The 20,236-nt window shown below is 56.7% G+C and overlaps 1 protein-coding gene across 5 annotated transcripts in view; it reads right to left on the bottom strand.

Annotated features, from left to right (window-relative positions):
- Window positions 1-20,236, bottom strand: part of SHANK3 (SH3 and multiple ankyrin repeat domains 3) — a 53,101-nt gene that overhangs the window by 17,798 nt on the left and 15,067 nt on the right. For 4 of the 5 annotated variants that reach the window (XM_078449223.2, XM_078449226.2, XM_078449225.2 and 1 more), the window contains exons 12-21: window positions 18,002-18,204; window positions 16,730-16,843; window positions 11,408-11,483; window positions 11,033-11,115; window positions 10,382-10,506; window positions 10,148-10,280; window positions 9,106-9,186; window positions 5,066-5,089; window positions 1,341-1,471; window positions 631-715 (exon numbers count right to left, since the gene is read on the bottom strand). In XM_078449223.2, coding sequence (XP_078305349.1) covers window positions 631-715; window positions 1,341-1,471; window positions 5,066-5,089; window positions 9,106-9,186; window positions 10,148-10,280; window positions 10,382-10,506; window positions 11,033-11,115; window positions 11,408-11,483; window positions 16,730-16,843; window positions 18,002-18,204 — 1,055 coding nt within the window. The remainder of the gene's footprint in view (window positions 1-630; window positions 716-1,340; window positions 1,472-5,065; window positions 5,090-9,105; window positions 9,187-10,147; window positions 10,281-10,381; window positions 10,507-11,032; window positions 11,116-11,407; window positions 11,484-16,729; window positions 16,844-18,001; window positions 18,205-20,236) is intronic. The other variant, XM_078449224.2, reaches the window with a different exon arrangement.

Genomic DNA, 20,236 nt, shown 5'->3' with positions numbered 1-20,236 from the left:
GGATGGAGGGACGCAGACTGGACGGGGAGGAGTGTGGGGGGCGCAGACTGGACGGGGAGGAGCAGATGGAGGGACGCAGACTGGACGGGGAAGAGTGTGGGGGGCACAGACTGGACAGGGAGGAGTGTGGGGGGCGCAGACTGGACGGGGAGGAGCAGATGGAGGGACGCAGACTGGACGGGGAGGAGCGGATGGGGGCGCAGACTGGACGGGGAGGAGTGTCGGGGGTCGCAGACTAGAGGGGGAGGAGCGGATGGAGGGGCACAGACTGGACGGGGAGGAATGTCGGGGGCGCAGACTGGACGGGGAGGAGCGGATGGGGGGGCGCAGACTGGACGGGGAGGAGCGGATGGGGGGGCAATAGTGGACCAGAGCAGGGATGGGGGCACAATGGACAGGAAGTGGTGGATGGAGTGAGGAAGCCTCAAGGGTCTCTTTTGGCAGTTTCTGTGGATTTGGGGAAAGGACGGATCCCACATATGTCCACAAACAAATGAGATTCCTGGGCTATGACCAGGGAGATGGGGTTCTCAGAGGAAACCTTAAAACCCCAATTGGAGGGTTGGAAGAGACAGGGTCCTCCAGCCCCACATCCACCCCAGCCCCATGCAACCCCCAGCCCAGCCGTACCTACAGACTTGGTCCGTGGAATCCCCTTCCGCAGGGAGCCGGGCAGCTTCTCTGGGCCTGGAAGGCCCTGGCGCTCAAATAAAGACTGTTGGAGTTGGGGGGGTTAGAAGGAAGCTCTAGGGCACTGGGGGTCCCAGTTCTCCATCCAGCCCCGGCCATCCTTCTAAGCCTGAGATCAAACACCCCACACACTAATCGCAATGGTGCTGGACCAGTGGGGCCTGACCCAAGACTCAGACCCAGGCATAGAGACTCCAGAGAGCAGGGGCATAGCCAGTGGGGGCCTGGGCATAGAGTACTGGGTAGGGTTGACATGGACAAGGCTGGGGGAGCAGCCCAGAAGATGCCAAGTGAGAGGAGTCGGGGGGCGGGGTGCAGAGACACCGCATTGTACCCTCAACAGGGCTGGGGTGCTCTAGGTGGTCCTGGGTGTAGCTATGCAGGAGGCACTGGGACCCAGGGCCAAGAGTGAGCGCTCAGCATTTGTTAAACTGTGGCCATTCTGGGAGGACAAGATTTCCCCACGTGTGTGAGGAGAAGCCATGGGGTCCTTCACCCTCACCCCTGGAGAGGAGGGTCCAAATGGCGGACTGCCACCCCAGAAAAATGCACAAATGCACAGTAGGGGACGTGGAGCTCTGACCCCCGCGCCCCTCCCTGCCTCCTCCCCTCCCCATGCCCCCCCCCCTCCAGCTGCTGGGGTGGCTTACACTGATCTCAGCAGGTGTGATCCTCCGACTCGTGGGCCGCTGTTTGACAGTGGCAGCTCTGGAGTCAGCGTCCGCGATGTCTGGCCTCAGCGTGGGCTCCGTGGCGGCTGCCAGGATCTCATCCAGCTTCTCTGCACAGCCAAGGGAGGCACCATCTCAACCACCCGGACCCTGAACCTGCTCCACCCTCGTGCACCCCATGCTGAGTCCTCCTGATGTTAACGGAGCCACTGGGCCCTGCCCGCCTGATGTCCCTTCTTCCAGACCTGAGACCGGGGGCCAGAAGCCGAGTAACATGCATCCCATCTGAGTCCCACTCCCGCCTGGCCGCTCTGTCCTCCAAGGGTGGTCCAGGTCACCCTTCGGACCCCACTCCAGGAAAAGCCTGACTGACCATTCGGGAGAGGACCAGGACAGGGACGGCACTGTTTGGAGTTTCAAGTCTTCCTGAGTTTGTTGCCCTTGGCCCTGTCCCTTTTCTCCTCAACACCTGGCACTACTCATCTGTCTGTAGCTGCTGCACCAAAAGCTAAGCTGCCTCTGGTGGACCTCAGCCCTAGGACAGACCCTGGTGTGCAGCAGGTGCCCATGGAAGGTGTGAATAAGCTACGAATGAATGAACAGGGGACACTGCCTGAAAACAGAACTCACAGTCCCAGGCTAGGGACCTAAAAATATGGCTCCAGGCAGATGAGCAGGCCAAAGAACCTCCATTCCTGGAAAAGCAGCCCCACCCTGGGTGGGAGGTGCTGATGGTGCTGAAGGGGCTTCCACGGGCCCCTTGAGAGGAGGGTAAGGAAGATGGGGGGTGGGAGGGGTGGGGAGCTGATGTGTGAACAAGGCCCTAGAAGGGAGAAAGGCACCAGGAGGCCTCAGGCAGCATTCTTTCCAAATCCATCATAAAGAAAAGCTTTGTTTGCTTGTTTTTATTAAAGCTGTTTAGTACTTTTTAAAGTGGTGTTTTTGATTATCAACATGACTTGGAAATTGTGTTAAACGCATGTGTCTGAGAACTGGCAGCTGTGGTCCGCTCAGGGCCGGATGTGGGCTGCAGCAGGAGTTGGGGGCAGCTCCCGTGCCCACATGGCTGCCACACTGACCTCACCCCACTCGTCACTCAGGGTCTGAATCCCCAAGCCCTCAGGGCCCATGCCACCCTAGAGGGCCATGTGTCTGGTCACGCCCGGGCTTTCGCTCTCCAAGTGCCTGTTGTCAGAGGACACAGTCAGCCCCAACACCTCCCACCAGCACCTCCTGGCTCTGCCTCTGCAACCCACTCGGCAACTGCCACGGAGAAAGAAGTCAGAGCTGGCCGGCACCCAACCCGGACCAGACCCACATCGCGTACCACCTCTGTCCTGACTTAACCTCTCTGTGACTCAGTTTCCTTATCTGATAAAACAACCCTAAAATGGTGGCTGCTTCAGCGTCTACTGTCTGCACCTACTGTCAGTGTCCACACATGAGAAGTGCTGCCCTGCCTGGCTCAGGGGAAGCACTGAACACACACGGTGCGCCTTCTCTCCCCAGAGAGCTCGTGAGCTCTCAGGAGGAAAGAGCCAGTACCATCCCCTGCGTGCCCTGAGAGTCCAGCCTGGGCCCTGAATAACACAGGAGTTCAGCAAACGTGACAACTCACCAGAACATGCTCCATCTACAGACTAGCTTACCGGTCCTGGCTGTAGCTCCCAGCGCCACTGTACCTGGGCCCAGGTGCACACCAGGGAGGGCTCGTTAGAGGGATCTTCTTCTTTGTTTTTGTAATGAAGCAAATAATTCCCCTTTGGAAGCTGAAGCCACCATCACCACCCTGCGTTCAGTCCTTGGTGATTTTCAGTTAAAAGAGCTTGTGATGAGCCTTCTCCTCTCATTCCTCACAAGCACACAAAGAAGATACTGATACCGCCCTCATTTTACCCAAAAAGAAACTGAATTTCTGAGAGATCCGAGTGCTCCAGATCATAGATCCAATAAGTTAGGGGTCAGACTTAACAACCACATTTTCCAGAAACCTCAGACATAAAGACATGAGTGAAGTAAAAAGTGAGCATGTGCTCACCCGAGCTGCGGACTTAGAAGCTGCATGTCTAGCTCCAGAAGAACTCATCCCAGAGACCAAAAGCAGAGTGCACATGAAGTTAGCAAAGCAAATGCTGTTGGAGGTAAGGTGACGGTGCTGGGGCCAGGCCAGAATTATTTCCAAAAGAGAAGGAACCGAGAACTCTCCGAACTACCAGCTGGTGAGGGTCACACCAATCCCCATTATTAGAAAACATATTCTTAAATTCTTTTACATACTCAAAAAAGAAAAGGAAGCCCTCTGGGAACCAGGTCTGGGGCACCGGGAACCGCACATTCCCATCAGCCTCACATACACTGGTCATCAAGATTCCACATGTGCTGGCGACACAGCTCGATGTGCAGCTGTTTAAACAGCCAGAACCCAAGCAGGTATGATGGGCCCCAGGGGCGAGGAATCACCCGTCACCTCCCCTACAGCTGGAAGAAGTGCCCAGGCCACAGCATAGCACCCTGGGAGCTCCGCTAATGATCTTAGGACGGAACCAAAATATTCCAGAAATAGCTTGTGTCTGCCTCATAGAGTGAAGAAAGGTGTCCCTAGGGGACACCCAGTTTTAATACCTGAAAAGACACCAAGGAAAGCACTGCGCCTGAGACTAGGGCAAGGGTCAACAGGAGAGCTCTGAGGGCCGGACCACAGGCCATGCTGGAGAGCCTGGGCCCAGACAGATGGTGTTGGTGTGCCCCCAGCACAGGGAAGGCCCTGTGGATCCCAGAGTGAGGGATGGGTGGGCACCGGGCACACGGACAAATGGGCAAACACACATGCCTGGGGCCACAAAGCCACCTCAGGCTTCCCTCTGGCTCTGACTCCTATTCAGCTGAAAGAGTCTCCCGTCCACTTGAGAGATGGAGAAGGCTGGCAGAGGCCAGGCCCTGAGATCTCACCAGATGCTGGACCTCAGACTCTGTCCCCCCCACCATGGAAGCTACATTCTTTGCAGCCAGGCTGGACACACAGAACATACAGGAAGGAGCCTCAAACAAACAGGTGAGGCCTGATGGGAGGAGCAGGGGGTGGTGAAGTCAACAGCCTGGGCTATGTTGGGCAGAGGAGCTCCAAGCTCCCTCCCCAATGCTGTGGGGCCTAGACTCCTGTTCTGAAGGGACTGTCAGCACCGGACTAGACCCCACAACAGATCAGCACAGAAATGGGACCCACACGCCAGGCACAAGGAGCCCCCAGAAAACAGGCAGAAAGAAGCAAATGGGCCAGAGCTGAGCACCCAACACTCTTGCCCACACTGGCCCAGTTACCATGCTCCCTGAGGAGACCCACAGCTGAGCCCTCTGAACCTTCCCCCTACCCAGCTCCAGAACATGGCAAATGGTGTGGCCTCCACCGGGAGGCTTTCCCAGCTCTGCCTCACTAGGCTGCTCCCACACTCACCTGAACCCCCAAAGCCCATGGCTGTGCCTCACTGTCACACCCCCACAGAGCCACACCCCTGGACCCCCCCATCCATCCTTCCCCAGCTCTCTCTACTGCACCCCCACCAGATCCCCAGGGAGAAGGCCGACAGGAAGGTACAGCCCAGGCTTCCAGAGCACCCTGACTTGACATGGAGCCTCTTCACACATCAGCACTTCCCTGGACAGGGTCAAACAAAGCTGGGGGCATGGGGACACAGCAGATGACTCACCCCCTTTCCTTCTCCGAATGGAGGCTTGCAATCAAGAAACAGAGCACAGGGGTAAGAGGCAGGCTTCATCCATCGGCATCTGGGCCCCCTTCCAACTCCCACCCCTTCCAACAACCGGGACCTCCCAGATCCCGTACAACCCTGGCCTAACCCTCCCTGTCAGACCCCAAGTGGCAAATGTGCCCAAATGCCAAGTTGGTACCCAGCTTGAAACTCACGGTGGAAACAACCACGAGCAGGTATACATGCTTGTGTGTATGCATACACATGCACATGCACACGCACATACACATCCATGCACCTCCACTCACACATATGCATAATTGCACTTATGCACACACAGGCATGCACACACGTGTGGAGATGTCCACGCACAACTTAATCATACTCAGTTCAATCAAATGTTTGTTCAGAAAAAAGGCAACCCCCCACCCAAAAAAAAAGTTCAGAGGCCACTAACAGTTGCAGTGGTCACCCTTGAGTATTCCGTACAGCATCAAAGAGCAGGTCAGTGTGTTTGCCAGACCACGGCCAATCAGGTATCCCACTCAAGCACGGCACCTGCTCTAACATTCCCATCACAAAAGAAAGAGGGACCCAAAAGCCCCAGATTTCTCACAGGAAGGCAGAGAAATAGGAGAGGTTTAGACCCACCAAGGCCCTCCCTGGCCTGAGTCTCCACTGCTCTGTGCAGCCGGCTCATTACTGGTTCAGGCAGACGGACATGTGGTGACCACTGACCACGCTGAAGGGCACTGGGAGTGCCCCACCCTTCCGTCTCCTCCCACCACCTGCTTTAGGAGGAGGGCTCCTACCCCAACCTCTTCCTCTCAACCCCATTTCCGCCAGTCACCCCGGGCCTTCATTTTCTGGACACTGCCACTCCCATCCCCCACAGTATGCTCTTTACCTCCTCTCCCTCCTGCATGACCTTGCTTCTCCCCCACACCCACCAAGGAGCAAGGAGCCATCTGGGCGTGAGTCTCCACCCTTGCCACCTGCTTTTTCTGCGGCCTCACACTTTCCTTTCTTCCCAGGTGTTCAGGCCGTCTTCGCAATAGACCACAGCATCCTAACAGGTCCTATCAGTTCTTAACAGTGTGACAGAGAACTGACATGTTTATGCTGCCAATGAGCCTACAGGTCCTATTTCTATCTTATAAAAGCACAAACACTGGATCATGGGATGACCCCTTAGGTACCCAGGGAAACCCTGATGCTGGCCTGGCTTCCTCAAACCTACAGAAAGTAAGCAAGCAGTCTGGTTTCCCCCGACAGCTGTCCTCTGGAGGCAGGAGTAGCTTCTCCCTCTCTGAATGGAGCTACATAGAGTCTAGGTCCAGCTTCAACATAAGCTGTGAGCCCGCCCTCACTCAGCAGTGGGCATGGAGGCTCTGTGCTAAGCTGTCCCTTTGTCCTCCCCCAGACTCTGCTCAGGAAAAAAAATGGTGGAAACAATGCTGACCTGAGGCAGCAAGAGAGAACACCTCTGAAAGACAAGGGTGTACGGAACGACCCTGTCACACAGCAGCAGGAGGGCCCCGGATCACAGCAGAGAGGAAGGAGCTTCTTTAGACAGAAGCATCCCATAAAGCAGAAGGCAATTCTTCTGTTTCCACAGAGCTCAGTCCCCTGGCCCCTGGATTACAGATCTCAGGCTGCCTATGCACCTCTTCATGCAGAACTAGGAGGGTCCCTTCTGAACATGCAGCTCATCATGGCTATGTGACAGCCTCTGGAAGGAGACTCCTGGGACCCACCCACCAAAGCCTTGCTCTGGAGTCTAGCCGGACCCAGGTGCCTACGGGTACTGGTTTGTCAATCAGTTTCCATTCTCAATCAGTATGACAGATCAGCTCCCCCATAACTAGTCTTGGACCTTTGTGACCCTGGGGCCAGAAGTCTGCCAGCTTCTCTGCCTCACTCTTCAATGAGTGGGTTTAGTTGGGGACAGAATTCTAGGTGGAAAGGCATTTTAATTCAAGACTTTAGTTATTGTTCCATTGTCTTCTAGCATCTACTATTGCTGATGAGAAGTCTGCTGTCAGTCTAACCATTGTTCCTTTCTATGTCATCCAGCTCCTTTCTCTGGTATTTAAGATTTTTCTTGTCTATGGTGTTGTGAAGTTTTACTGTGACAGCTCTAGATGTAGATTTGTTATTTCCTTGCTTGGGGTTTATACTTCTTCAAAATGGAATTTCATGTCCTTATTCAATTTCTGAATATTCTTAGCCATGTACTCTTTAAATATTGCCTCTTCCCCATTTTAATCTTTCCCTCTGGGACTCTCATTAGACTGGGATTTTCTCATTTGTCCTCCATTATCTCTTATCTCTAGGGATATTTTCCATATCCCTATCTTTCTGTGCTGCACTTGGGATAATTTCCTCAGAATTATCTTCTAATTCACTGTTTCTTTCTTCAGCTGAATCTAGTACACTGTTTATCCCAGTCATGGATTTTTTAATCTCAGTGACTATACCTTTTGTTTCCATAACAGTTCTTTAGGGATCTTTTAAAATCTGTTTATTCATCTTTTGGTTTTTGGTTTTGGGTTTTTTCTTTTTGTTTTTGTTTTTGTTTTTGTTTTTGTTTTTGTTTTTGTTTTGTACTGTCCTGTTCCTTATGAGTTCTGTTTCCTTAAACTTTGTATTTAAACACCTTATTTTGCCTCTTTCATATTCTTTGATTTCTAGTTCTTCCGATGCTAATGCTGGTTCCTGGGCTTGCTTCTAGTTTTCCCACTTCTCATGGGTCCACAGCCTCATCTCTTGGCTTTGTGGGAGCAACAGAACCCTAGCTCCTGCCATTAGGGTCTATAACACTGTCCCAAGCCCTCATGGACTATGGAAGCATCATCAGCTTCCTCTCACTTAACTGACTTCTCTTTTCATTCTTGAGATCTGGGAAATTTCCTTTGTCTTGAGTGCTATATCCTTTTGGCTTTTACTTTCTTCAGAATATTTATGGGGAAGAAAAGTATGACCATGTCAGCCTGACCTATCTTGGTGGCTGAAGTCCACACTAAATGACACTGCAGTCAAGAGTCTCTGCCTGAAAGGAGGGGGTAGCTCAACCTGTGGCCAGGACAAGGTCAGGGGTCACTCTATTTGTAAGATCGGGAACCATTTTCAGAGACAGGTAAGTGTTCCTTCTATAGCTGGGAATGAACAAAGCCTGAAGCCGAGGTTGGGGATCAGTCTAGAACCAGGATCAGGGCCTTTCCTGTGGACAGGACTATCTCAGAACTCAGCCTAGGACCAGAGTCAGCATTCCTTCTATGGCTAGAGCCATAGAAAAGTCGGGGACTAGAACTGGGTCACGTATATTGGGATATGCCCATTATTAACTGCCACATATGTCAGGACACAGTCATGTATACCTGGACACGCCTATGCTGAGGCTATTAACAGTCACATATTCCAAGACATGCCCTACAACGAAGCTATTGGGGGTCATCCCAGGATCGTGCTCACAACATGCCATACCAAAGCCCTGACATACTCTTATCTGCCTCTTGCAGCTTATGAGGGCCTGTCCCGCCATCATACTAGTGATGTTCACACAGCCCTATGAGGTCAGCAGCTTGCTGTAACCCATGCTTAACTGATGAGCGAACAGGTGTTAGGAGGGCAAAATAAGCACAAAGGTCAGAGAGCTAGTGTCAGCAGAGCCACGGCAGAGCCTAGGTCCCCTAACTTCTGCTCTTCCCTCACCTGGATGAAATGGAGGAGAGAAGTCAGACTGGAAGTACACGGAGCCAGAGGCAGCAGGTGCACATGCATGCAAACACACTGGGAGGCCAGGCCCTGCACCCTCCCAGTCCCGGTTGGCCCACTGTCTATATCCAGCCCTCATGCCATCCATGTGTTGTACCCCTCCCCGCCACTCCGGCACCCACCCATTTATCTTTGACCTATTCACACATCCGTCCGTCTGTCCTTCCGCTCCCCTGTCTCTACCTGGCCTTGGCCCCAGCTCACTCTGCCTGGCCTCCCACCCTGGACTGTCTGCCTGCTGTCCAACCCCCACTGCTCACCAAGTTCCTCAAGTTCAGCCGTCATGGACTTGGAGCGCAGGGTCAGCGTGGTGCTGGGAGCCCTCTTGGGGGGCGGCGGGGCTGCAAAGAAGAGGGAGGCCTTGGACCTCCTGTCCAGCAGCAGGCAGCGCGGCGTGGCCAGGTGCAGGTGCCACTTGCGCTCCACCGCCTGGATCTCCTCGTACTCCCGTGAGGATGAGTCGCACTGCGCCAGGATCTTGTTCAGGCTGCGGCTGGATGCAAACTTCTTCATGGCGCTGGGAGCTCAGGGGGTTGCTGAGGGCCCAGCGGGGCCGGGGTAGTTGGGGCCTCAGGAGGTAGGTGGTCAAGGGCCCCAATGGGGGTCACGGTGCTGGCCAGCTCCCACCTGAATGCCCACCCTGTAGACTCCGAGGGCTGAGCAAGGGGGCACCAGAGCCATGAGGTGGGGGCTGGGAGGGGTCTCCCGGCAGGCTGGGCTCCTGCTGCTCCAGGGCCCCCCCACCCCAGGCCCTGGAGGCCGCTGCCCCTCGGGGGACCAGGGTGTGGGCAGCAGAGCCAGGATCTGGGCTGGGCCGGCCCAAGCTGGCAAAGCCTCCTGGGCCCAGGCTGTGCCGCGACGTCGCGGGGAGAAGACGCTTTTCCTCTTCCCTCAGGTGCCGCCTCCCCCTTCCCTCCGACAATAAAGCGGCGGCAGCGTCAACCTCACAGTTGCTATGGCAACCCCGGCCTCCAGGCAGCTGCTGGCAGTGTCGGGAGGAGGGCTCTTCCACGCCAGGGGCTGGGGGGACGCCGGGAAGGAGGGGGTGGGGATCTGAGGAGGGGCACCCTGGGGTCAGGGGTCAGAGGTCAGAGGCTGGGGGCCAGGGTTGGTGGGCTAACATCAGGGATTGGGAAGCCACCCAGGCCATGAACGTGGGTATTTCACCTAGGTTTAGGCATCTGACCTCCACAGTCTGGGGTCAGGGCGTGGGGAGAGGAAAGTGAGCCTGGGGTCAAAGGTCTCAGGTCAGGAGCCAGAGGGGAAGGTCTGAGCACAGAGGCCTGAAGCCCGGCCCCTCACCTCTGCGCCGAGCCCCGTCTTCTTCTGGCTTCCTCGTCACAGACACAACCTTCATGACGAGGCGGTTCCCGCCCTGGCGGATCAGAGCCACCACCTGCTTGTGCCCGACCTTCACCACGTTCACCCCGTTCACCTGGGACAGACAGGTGGGTGGTGGGGGTGTTCCAAGTGTGTCCTCCTTGGGGCTCAGAGGTCAGCACCCCACCTGGCTGCACAGGTAAGGACAAGCCTCACCTCGATGAGGAAGTCTCCTGTGCGCAGCCCGGCCCTCCAGGCCACACCCTCCACATCCACCGACTCAAGATACTGGAGCGCAGGGAAGGCCGGCGTGGGTGTAAACTCCTCGATGGGGGTCTCTGCTGCGGTGGGGGGGGGGGGGGGAGGGAGGGGTTGGGAATGGGGGAGGGCAGTTAGGAAGGTGCTTCACCTGCATGGTCCAGGTGGAGGCAGCTGTCACATAGCAACCTCCCACAAGTGGCTCCACACGCCGAACAGAGGACAACTGAGGCAGCATGTCAGGGTGTCCTGGGGCTGGGGGGCAGCAGGCACTGCCACCCAGAGAAGAAACTGCCCCCCTCGGCCCCACCAGAAAGGACTCCCCTCCCTCAGACGTGCTCCAGCAGAGATCTTGGAAATCAACAGGGGGAAGGGATTGCCTCGTACTGAGATATTCCAAACCAAGGATACAGAGTCAGAGCAGAGGAGCAAGGCAGGGGGACAGGAGCCGAACTAGCAGGGAGGGAGGCAGTGGGGGAGTCAGGGGCAGAGGATAGGGCAGGGGTGAGGCAGGGAGGAGAGCAGAGAGGAGGAGCAGAGACAAGACACATGCTGGCAGTCTGGCAGCCAGCCCCACACCCACTCTCGGTGCTGTCTACCCTTCCTTACCTTTGGCCCCCCGGAGCACAAAACCAAAGCCCTCATGGTCCCGTTTCTGTAGGACAGCCACCTTGTCGTCAATGACGTAATCGCTGGTGGAGGAAAGCAGGGAGGGGTGAGGAGAGCCCTGCCAGAGAGTACAGCTGGCCAGGCTGACCGCACACATGCCCCAAACAGGATCCCACGGGCATGGCCCACCCCAGAAGTCACCCTTGCGCTGACGGAGGAAGGCAGAAGACAGAGGTGGGCTGGGGACCACCTCGCCTCCTCTGACCCCTTCATCCACAGGCCTCCTCAACTAGCTCTGGTCCTCCCTCCACACCTGATATCCCATCTGCATGCATGCCTACCCTTGCCCACCTGCCCACCGGCCCCCACCTGTACCTGTGTGAAGTGAGACTGTCATAGGAGCCCACTGTGTAGTGACGGAAAAGGCGCTTCGTCCGGTCTTCCCGGGTTTCTGAGGGGAGTTTCAGGAGCTGATGGAGGGCCACATCCTCCAACCGACCTGAACTGCCCCTCAACCATGCTGGTCACCAGCCTCTGCCAACACACACACCCCTGGCCTGGTTGTACCCACGTGGAAGTGAGGGGCCCAAAGGTCCTAAGGTAAGAAGGCTGAGGGGACCATGTTGGAAATCCTGGCTTCTAGGGGTCAGGATCCAGAATAGGGTAGGAGCTTTGGCCCATCTCGCTACGGAGTGGCTGCACACAGCCAGGAGCAAGGCCGGGCCATCTTCAGAAAGAGTCAGCAAGCCCCAAAGCCAGGAGCAAAGAAGCTGTGTACATGTGTAGGCCTAGGTGTGTGTGTAACTTGCAGTCACGTGTAAGTGCCATGCTCATATAGGCGTGTGTGCATATGACTGTGGTCACGTACAAGGGTCATGCTGCAGGCAACGCGCACTGGCTTGGAGGTGGCGTTGTGTCCTCACTGAGACTCTCATGAGAGCCCACCGATGCTCAGTCTCACAGGTCCCTTCCTCCAGAGCCTGCCTCTGAGTGCACAGGAGGTCCAGGTGTGGGGCTGATGTCACTGCGTCCCACAGATTCCTGCCCCCATCTGTACTCTTGATCTCTAAGTCCCTCACAGCTGTTGCAGGGCTAGCCGGCTGTCCACCTGCTACTCCGCCCATGGCCGTGGCCTTGCTGATTTCCTGCAAGCGTGCAGACCCCAGTCCACATCTGCAGCCACAGCCCCTGTGCTCCAGGCTTTCTTCTCCAGCTGCCTGTAAGTTAAGATTCTCTCACACTCTAGCCCCCATTCCTGCCCTCCTGGCTTCCAGCTCTCCAGGACCCTGGAGGGCTCCCAACGTGGCTCCACCACCACCTCACGTTTCATCCACAGCTCCTCTCCCATTCCCTACCATTCTAGAATTTCTCAAGATTAATTCATTCATTCAACAAGTATTTATTGAGCTCCAACTGTGTACCAAGCACTGTTTGTTTTAGGCTCTGAGAATATAGTAGGGAACAGAACAAAGCCTCTACCCTGTGGAGTTTACAATCTATTGGAAGAGAGAGAACAGAGAGACAGGAAACAGGTGCATGCATAACATGTCAACTGCTGGCAAATGTTAGGAGAGAAGGGAGCAAAGTGGGGGTACAGAGAAAGTCTGCAATTCTAGGGTGGTCACATGCTGGCTCATCAGGAAAGGATAGTTGGGAGGCACAGAACGTTAGGGAGCAGCCTGAAGACTCTGTGGGCAAAGGGCTTCCAGGGAGCAGGGGCACGCAGGGCAAAACCCACATGGCAGGGCTGGGTTTGGGTGTTCAAGGGACAGTGAGCAGCCATACAGCTGGAGCAGAGGGAGTGAGAGTGAGAGTGAGAGTGAGTGAGAGAGAGAGAGAGAGAGAGAGAGAGAGAGGAAATGAGATCAGAGAGGGAAGCTACAATTGACTGTGAGCTCCTCATAGGTAAGGACCACCTCTTATTTATTTCTGTGATCCCAGCACCTAGCACAGCAGCTGGCATATAACAGGCCATGCAAATGCTAACTGGAAGAATAGATGGGTGGACAACTGGCTGAATAAGTACACGGATGGATAGATGGAACAAAAGAGAAGTAGAAGGATAGATCAGATCAAAGGTAAATAGATATTTAAGTGGATGGAGAGAAAAGAGAATGGGCTGGTGCGGGGAGAATGGATGGAACAAACGGTAGTAAATAAGTAAATGGATGGATAGGTGGGCAGGGTGGGTTGACAGAGAGGGGAGAGCTGGACTGGTGGACTGATCGATGTATTGATCGATAGATGGATAGATGGTTGGGTGGGTGCGTATGTGGGTGGGTAGATGAATGGATGCAAGGAGGGGTTGGCCGGGTGGGTTGATAGAAGAGTAGAGGATGGCAAGAAAGGGATAAAGGAATATAAGAATAGATGGAACAGTGGCTGGATAGAACAAAGAGAGAATTCCTGTTAATATGAGAAGACACAGGTGTCAGGAAAAGTACTGGTCCAAATTTCAGGATCCTGCCACTAGTGTGATTCTCAGTAAGTCAACAAACCCCCTTAAAGCCTCTCCTGGGAGAGCAGAAACCTTTACCTCGAAGGGTCCTCTAGGTTCTGATGGCTTATAACCTGTCACCCTAACCCTAACCCACCCAGTAGCTCATCTGCTCCCTTCTCTCCTCTTCCCACACACTGCCTGTCCTAAGACCCTCTGTAATGTGGCTGCATACACCATTCTGCCGTTTCCAAGGCCAGAGCAGGCCAAGTCTCATCACTGCTGGTGGAGGGGGAGCATCAGACCCCTTCTTGCCTCCATCACACCCTTCTTCACATTGACCCCACGTCTGAAAATGTTGGAACGTTCATGGTACCTGCCTGCAGAAGGACCCCCTCAAACTGCACGGTTCATTAACCTCCATTTTTTAGATTTTGTCACACAAATTATCTGAATTACATAACAAAAATTCATCTTCCAGTTTTATTAATCAGACATGTAAAAGCCAGCTCAAGTGAAAACACACAGCATGACCCCCCAAGTACTGGAAAGACAGGGAAGGAGGGATGGAGGGAGAGGAGGGAAGGAGGAAGGGGAGGGGAGGGAGGAGCTGGCCAGAGCTTTCCAGGTGCCCTACAGACCCTCTGAGCACACAGGGCTTCACCTCAGCTCTCAGCTCTCTGCCTGAAACTGCTCCTTTTACCCCTTCTGCCCCAGACAGGTGCCTGGGAGGTACACTCTCTGATGACCCTGGGCATCAGCCTGGCCCCCAGCAGTGGCCCCTTTTTGTTCTGTAAGTCCTTCTCTGTCCCAATCTCCAGTCTCAGAAACAGATCTGTCTTTGGAAAGAAAGCTGGGCCTGTTAGAAGCAGACTCCCATTCCTGAGCTGCCCTCTGGCCTCACAGAACTCAGCACTTGGGTCCCAGATCAGAGCAGCTGGTGGCTGGTCTTCAGATGAGGACAGAGGCCACTCCCACGCCTTGCCAGCTGGCAGACCCCACAGGCCTCTCTCCCTCTGCCTACCCATGAAAGGATCCCATCTACTTAGGTCCCTTTTGACTCTTTCAGGTGACAAACCCCAGAGCCACCCTGGTCTAGGAGCCCTGCAATTGTCCGGAGGCCTACAACTCCTTCTCCAGGTCACTCCTTACACTCTCCCATCAGGATTCTCAGCCCACCCTAGCCCTCTCCACCTCTCACTCTGCTCTGCCTGGGCCTTCACCCTAACCCTAAACGGCCTGAAGAATCGAGACAATACGACCCAGTCTCCTGCAACGCTGCAGCAAACTGGAAAGTTCCTCCACTTGCTCTCACAGCCACCTGACCGGCCTCACGCTCCCCAGTAAAGCCCCACCATCTCTCAGCGCACACACTTGAGTTTCACTCACTCGGAGGCCCTGAAGCATGGCAGCTATAGCAGACTCTGCAGCCCACTGCCCTCCTCGAGACGAACTAACAACAGCCTCCACCTCTTAGACCTGCCGGGATGAGTAAGTGAGTTCTCATCTACACAAGTGCTTCAAACTATGCCACACGTCCAGACGCTGCTAGGAGCACGCGAGATGCCAGCACACGGAGATCTGCAACAGCAGGCCCGGCCCCCGGCCCCATCAGCTAACCAACCGCATGGCAGACCCCCAGCTTCCTTCGCGGCTCCTCTCCAACTCCTTCAGGGCAACCCCGGGGGCCCCCCTGGACTCACATCATGACAGCCGCGTGCCAGCATATCTGCTGTAACTGCTGTGCGTGCCTGTTCCTCTCTAGGCAGAGAGCCGGCCTCTGCAACCCAGCTCCCAACACAGGGCCCAGCACACATCAAACACCTAGTAAACATTTGCTCTTCTCAAATCCCAGCTCCAGTCCAGACCTCCCCAACCCCTTCCCAGCTTCAGATCAGCTTCTGGATCCACACAGTTCTCAAACCAGAGTCTTCACTGTCCTCCCACAGGACACTGTCCTCCCACTGTCCTCCCTCCCTACTTGTCAGGCCAGAGGCCCTTTCTTCCCCACCCTCCTCCATGAAGTTGGCACCAGGACCCAAACTTCTGAAACCATTCCCCACCTGGACACACGGCCCCAACGACCCTCCACAGGCAGACAACAGGGGGCCATGTCCCTTATAGGCATCCAGCCACCAGGAGATCCGTCAGGGCAAGATAGGGAATGGCTGAGTCAAGTACTAAAGGCATCCGCTCAGGAACAGGCCAGCAGCTGCACCCCTGCCTCCGTGCGACTCTGCCATGCTCCACACAGAGCAGAAGTCCAGGCCACACGGCTGGGGGAGGAGGGGGGCGGTCCCTTTGAGAGACTCACAACCCAGGGCAATGGAGCACAGCAACCCTGGGCCCAAGCCCTTCACGTGCAGAGGGAGGGATGCGTGCACCCTTGGTCTAGATGCGACACTGGTAACAATCACGGGCCACCACTTCTCCCACTGACTCTCTAAGGCAGAAACAACACTCATGGGTCCGGGGGCCTGGGAGCTATGGAAGGAACAGCCACTATTTTCTACTGGCAGGACCACCTCAGATCCCAACACCCAGAGGGGTGCTTTCTGGAGGCCCAGGCAGTCAGCAAGGTCTGACTAAAGCTGCCCACCAGCCTCAAGAACTGCAGCCTCTGCCCTCATGGCCTCCCTGCAGGCCAAGGATGGAGCCGTCCCCCACCTGCTACCCTGGGACCATCCTGGCCCCAAGGCACCCACGACAGCCCCTCCGGGCCCAACTGGCCTCATTTCCTCTTGGCTGGCCCAGGCTTCCCTGCACTGCCCACTTGGACAATCTGTCCACCTTGGAAAGACGCCTCTTTTCTCACACTGACCTCTTTACTTATCTGCCAGCCACACAGGAATCTCACACTCCAAACACCCAGTATTTCTGTGACGACTATGTGTGTGTGTGTGTGTGTGTGTGTGTGTGTGTGTGTGTGTGTGTCTGGCGGGGGGTTACAGTCACTGGGAGCCACATGTGGGATCACATACAGATGCACATTCATAATACGTGTCCTATGGGCAGGTCACGTGTGTCTCTACAGCTGTAAAGTGCCCAGCTCCCTGCACATGTGCTCCTAAGTACGTACAGGGTGTGTGCACCCTGTGTCTGTCACATACACAAGTTTGTGTCCACTTCGGATGTGTGTCTGAGTTTACTCTAGTCCTTTCTCTGTGAATATCTACGGGTTTAACTCCAAGCAAGACCACAGGGGAGCTAGAAGGGGCAGTACCCCTCAGTAGCCACCCAGGGGATGGGGGGTCACTCACCATGCCGTGTGTCATACTGTCTCATCTGCACCTCCTCCACGCAGTCGGCCGGGAACCAGCCCGTGCGGCCTTTCACGGTCCCCTCCCAGAAACCGCCCTCCCCAATGCTGAGCACTGGAGGGAGAGAAGCCAGATAGGGTGTCAGCGTACAGCAGGACACTCAGGAACCCACCTCACCCACCACCACCTCAGGCTCAGGCTCTGCCTACCCTGACCCTTCACACACACCCCTCCTTCACCCTTTCTCCCCTTCTGTTCCCTTCCTCCCCTTCATCCTCCTGGATTTTTCCCTGGGAAGATTTTGAGAGTCACACAGAAGACAGAAAGGAACAGATGGACACAGCACAGGACAGGCATGTGGGGGACAGAGAGACACACAGATGGACACACTCGAGGGGGGACAGGAAACAGAGGCAGGGGCCACAATCCTGCTCCTGTCCTCTCGGCTGACCCTTCTCTTCCTACTCCTTGAACCAACCCCCATCCTTGCTCTGTCGCCCACCCCAAAGGTCACTGCCAAAAACTCAGGGTCATTGTGCTGTGACCAAGGATTAGGCCACATGATGGACCAAAGGAGGGCCGACCTCACAACTGTTTCCTTCCCAGGCTCCCTGGACATACAGCACCCACAAGGATAGGACCCCAGTAATGACAGAGGCCCCCATGATGAGAGGAGCTTGTCATGGCACAAGATCTCCCCAAAACACAGGAAGCGTCAGTGACAGAAACCTTCATAATACACAGACACCCACATAACTGTCACACATATCCCCCACCATGGGACAGGGTCCCCACCTATCACAAGGATTTCCAATGAATAAGTCCCAGAAGTGACACAGGAATCCCATATTCGAGGAAGGTCCCTGATGGGATAGGGTCCTTCAAATACACAGAACCCCAATGACACCAACCTCCATCATGACACAGAAACACCCCCATGACGAGAGGAACCTCCATGGTGACAACAGGGAACCCACAGTGACAGAGGACGGAGAGGGACCCGCATGACAGGACCCCCCCCCCGTAAAGGCAGGCACCCCTCCCTGACACAGAGCCCTTCACGGTGACACAAGGAATCCCCAGTGGCAGGTGCATCCCCTAATGACCACAGCGGCTCAGAGTTCCAGAGACACCCCCCCCCCATGACACAGACCCCGAAAATGGCATCAGCCCCTCCACGATCGCGGAGGACCCCAACCATGCACCCGGGAGTGGCGCCCCCCGCCCTCCTCCCGCGCGCCCCGCGACCCCGCCCCCCCGCGCCCCCCTCACCCTTCACGGCCTCGCCGCGGTGCAGCGGGATCTCGCCCTCGCCCTGCGGGCTGTGCGCCTTCACGGCGATGAACTTGCGGCCGGGGACGGCGCTGTAAAGTTTCCGCTTCGGGCCCCGGGGCGGCGGCGCGGGGGGCGCGGGGGGCGCCGGGCCGGGGCCGGGCGCGGGGCCGGGGCCGCCGGGGCCGCCGGGCCCGCTCGGGCTGTAGACGAACACGTAGGTGACGGACGCGATGCCGGGGGGCAGCGGGCACGCGAAGCCGGCGCCCGGGGCCTCCATGGCGCGCGGCCCGGCCCCGCCGCCGGCCTCACCGCAGCCGCCGCCGCAGCGCCCGCCGCCCGCCGCCCGCCGCCGCCCGCCCGCCCGCCGGGGGCCCGGCCCGGGGCCGCTCCATGGGCCGCGCCGCCGCGCCCGGCCCGCTCCCGCCAGCGCACGAGCCGCGCCCGCTCAGGGCTCCGGGGCCGCGGGGCTGCGCTCCCGGGCGCGCCGGGCTCGCTCCATGCCGCGGCCGCTCCTCGCGCCCCGCCTCCTCCGCGGCCCGGCTCCTCCCTCTGCGGGCGGCGGCGGCGGCGGCCGGCCCTCCTCCCTCCCCTCCAGCGGCCGCCTCGCCGCCGCGGCCCCCGCGGCGGGAGAGGCCACGGGGCGAGGGGCACTGCAGCGCACGGAGGGGGCGGAGGAGGGGTCGGCTGAGGAAGGCGGGGGACGCGGTGGGCAGAGCCGGGTGGGAGCTGGGGAGGGGGTGGGGGGGGGGCGGCTCCCCCAGCGGCCCGCCCCCAGCCCGCCTGCCCAGGCCTTGGCCTTCTCCTCCTCCTGGCCCCTGCCACGTGCCGGGCGCCCAAATCCTCCCCCAGACCTGTGTCCTCTCCTCCGCAATACCTGCCTCTGATGCCCATGCCCACTCCATGCCGACCACCTTCCCCGGACAGCTCCCCCGACCTGGGCACGGAGCCTGAGGCCTCGGCCCTCCACCTTCCCGCTGCTAAGAAGCCTGCACTGGCTCCCTAGTACCTAGGCAGCCCGGGTCCACATTCTCAGGCAATAGCCCGGCTCTCTGGGATGTGAGAGTCAGCTACACTCCAGTCACATGGTTAGGGACCTTTTCTTCCTCTGGGCTACTCATGATACTGTTCCCAGCACTTCATTCTAATCCCACTCATCCTCCCAGCTATTAAGTCACTGTCACTCAGCTACAGCCCCAATTTTCTCTGTCCTGCTCTGGGATGCTGGGGGCGGGTCGCTGCGGGGGGGGGGGGGGGGGGGGGGGGGACTCTGCCACACATTGCAGGGGGCTAAGGGCTCCTTGCCAGGCTCTACCAATAGGCGGTGCTGGTTTGGGGGGAGGGGAAACCCAAGACAAGGCATCCCTCTACATCACCTCTCCACCCCAGCCCGCAGCTCAAATGCCAACCTCTCTCCTTTCACCAAAGGCCATCTCTTCCTATGAGGTTTTCTCCCTCCCGTGGTGCACCAAACTTCCTCAGCCCCCTCCTGGCCACTCACCAAGAGGCCCCCTTACCTGAATCACTGCCCACCTAACTGCTTCTTAGGCCCGGGCCCCAGTTGCCAGTGTCCTTCTGACACCTTTAGGACTCCCTGCTATTTGCTCCTACCACTCCAGGCACCTACTAAATGTTTGTAGAAAAATAATAATAATCCTGCCATCCCCACAGAACAGTGAGCTAGAGCTCCATAAAGAGCAGGTCTCAGTTCTATGCTTGCTGAAAAGAGAAACGAATATACAAAAAAATAAATGAAAGCAGGGCATCTATAGCTTTTTGTTTCCGGAAAACCGAAATATCCCAAAGTTTGTTCCTTTCGCCACTGGGCCATCCTACCCTTAAGAAATCCATGGGACATGCAAAAGCTTCAGGGGAGAATTAAGGTGATTTGGAGCAGGACAGACAGCCTTGGAGCCTGGGCAGAGACACGGAAAGAGAGGAGACATCACAGGTCACAGCTGCATGAGCAGGGACAAAGGCAGAGGAAGAAATGGCTTCTGTCAGCTCATGCTGCACCCCAAGCCCTGTGCTGAACACTCAGGCTTAGAAACTTTGGGAACCAGGTCTACCTGGGGCCTGCCCGGTTATGTCGCTTCCTAGTTCTGTGACTTTAGACAAGTCACTTACCCCATCTGAGCATCAGGACCCTCATCTGTAAAATAGTAATAGAGCAGAGCCTCACGTACGGCCAAGGTGAAGTGAGATGATACACATATGCTGCTCAGCCCAGCTGTC

This window comes from Panthera onca, chromosome B4 (genome assembly GCF_046562875.1).
Source record: "Panthera onca isolate mPanOnc1 chromosome B4, mPanOnc1 haplotype 2, whole genome shotgun sequence".
In the NCBI taxonomy this organism is placed as follows: Eukaryota; Metazoa; Chordata; class Mammalia; order Carnivora; family Felidae; genus Panthera; species Panthera onca.
This window is presented reverse-complemented; position numbering and strand designations above follow the sequence as displayed.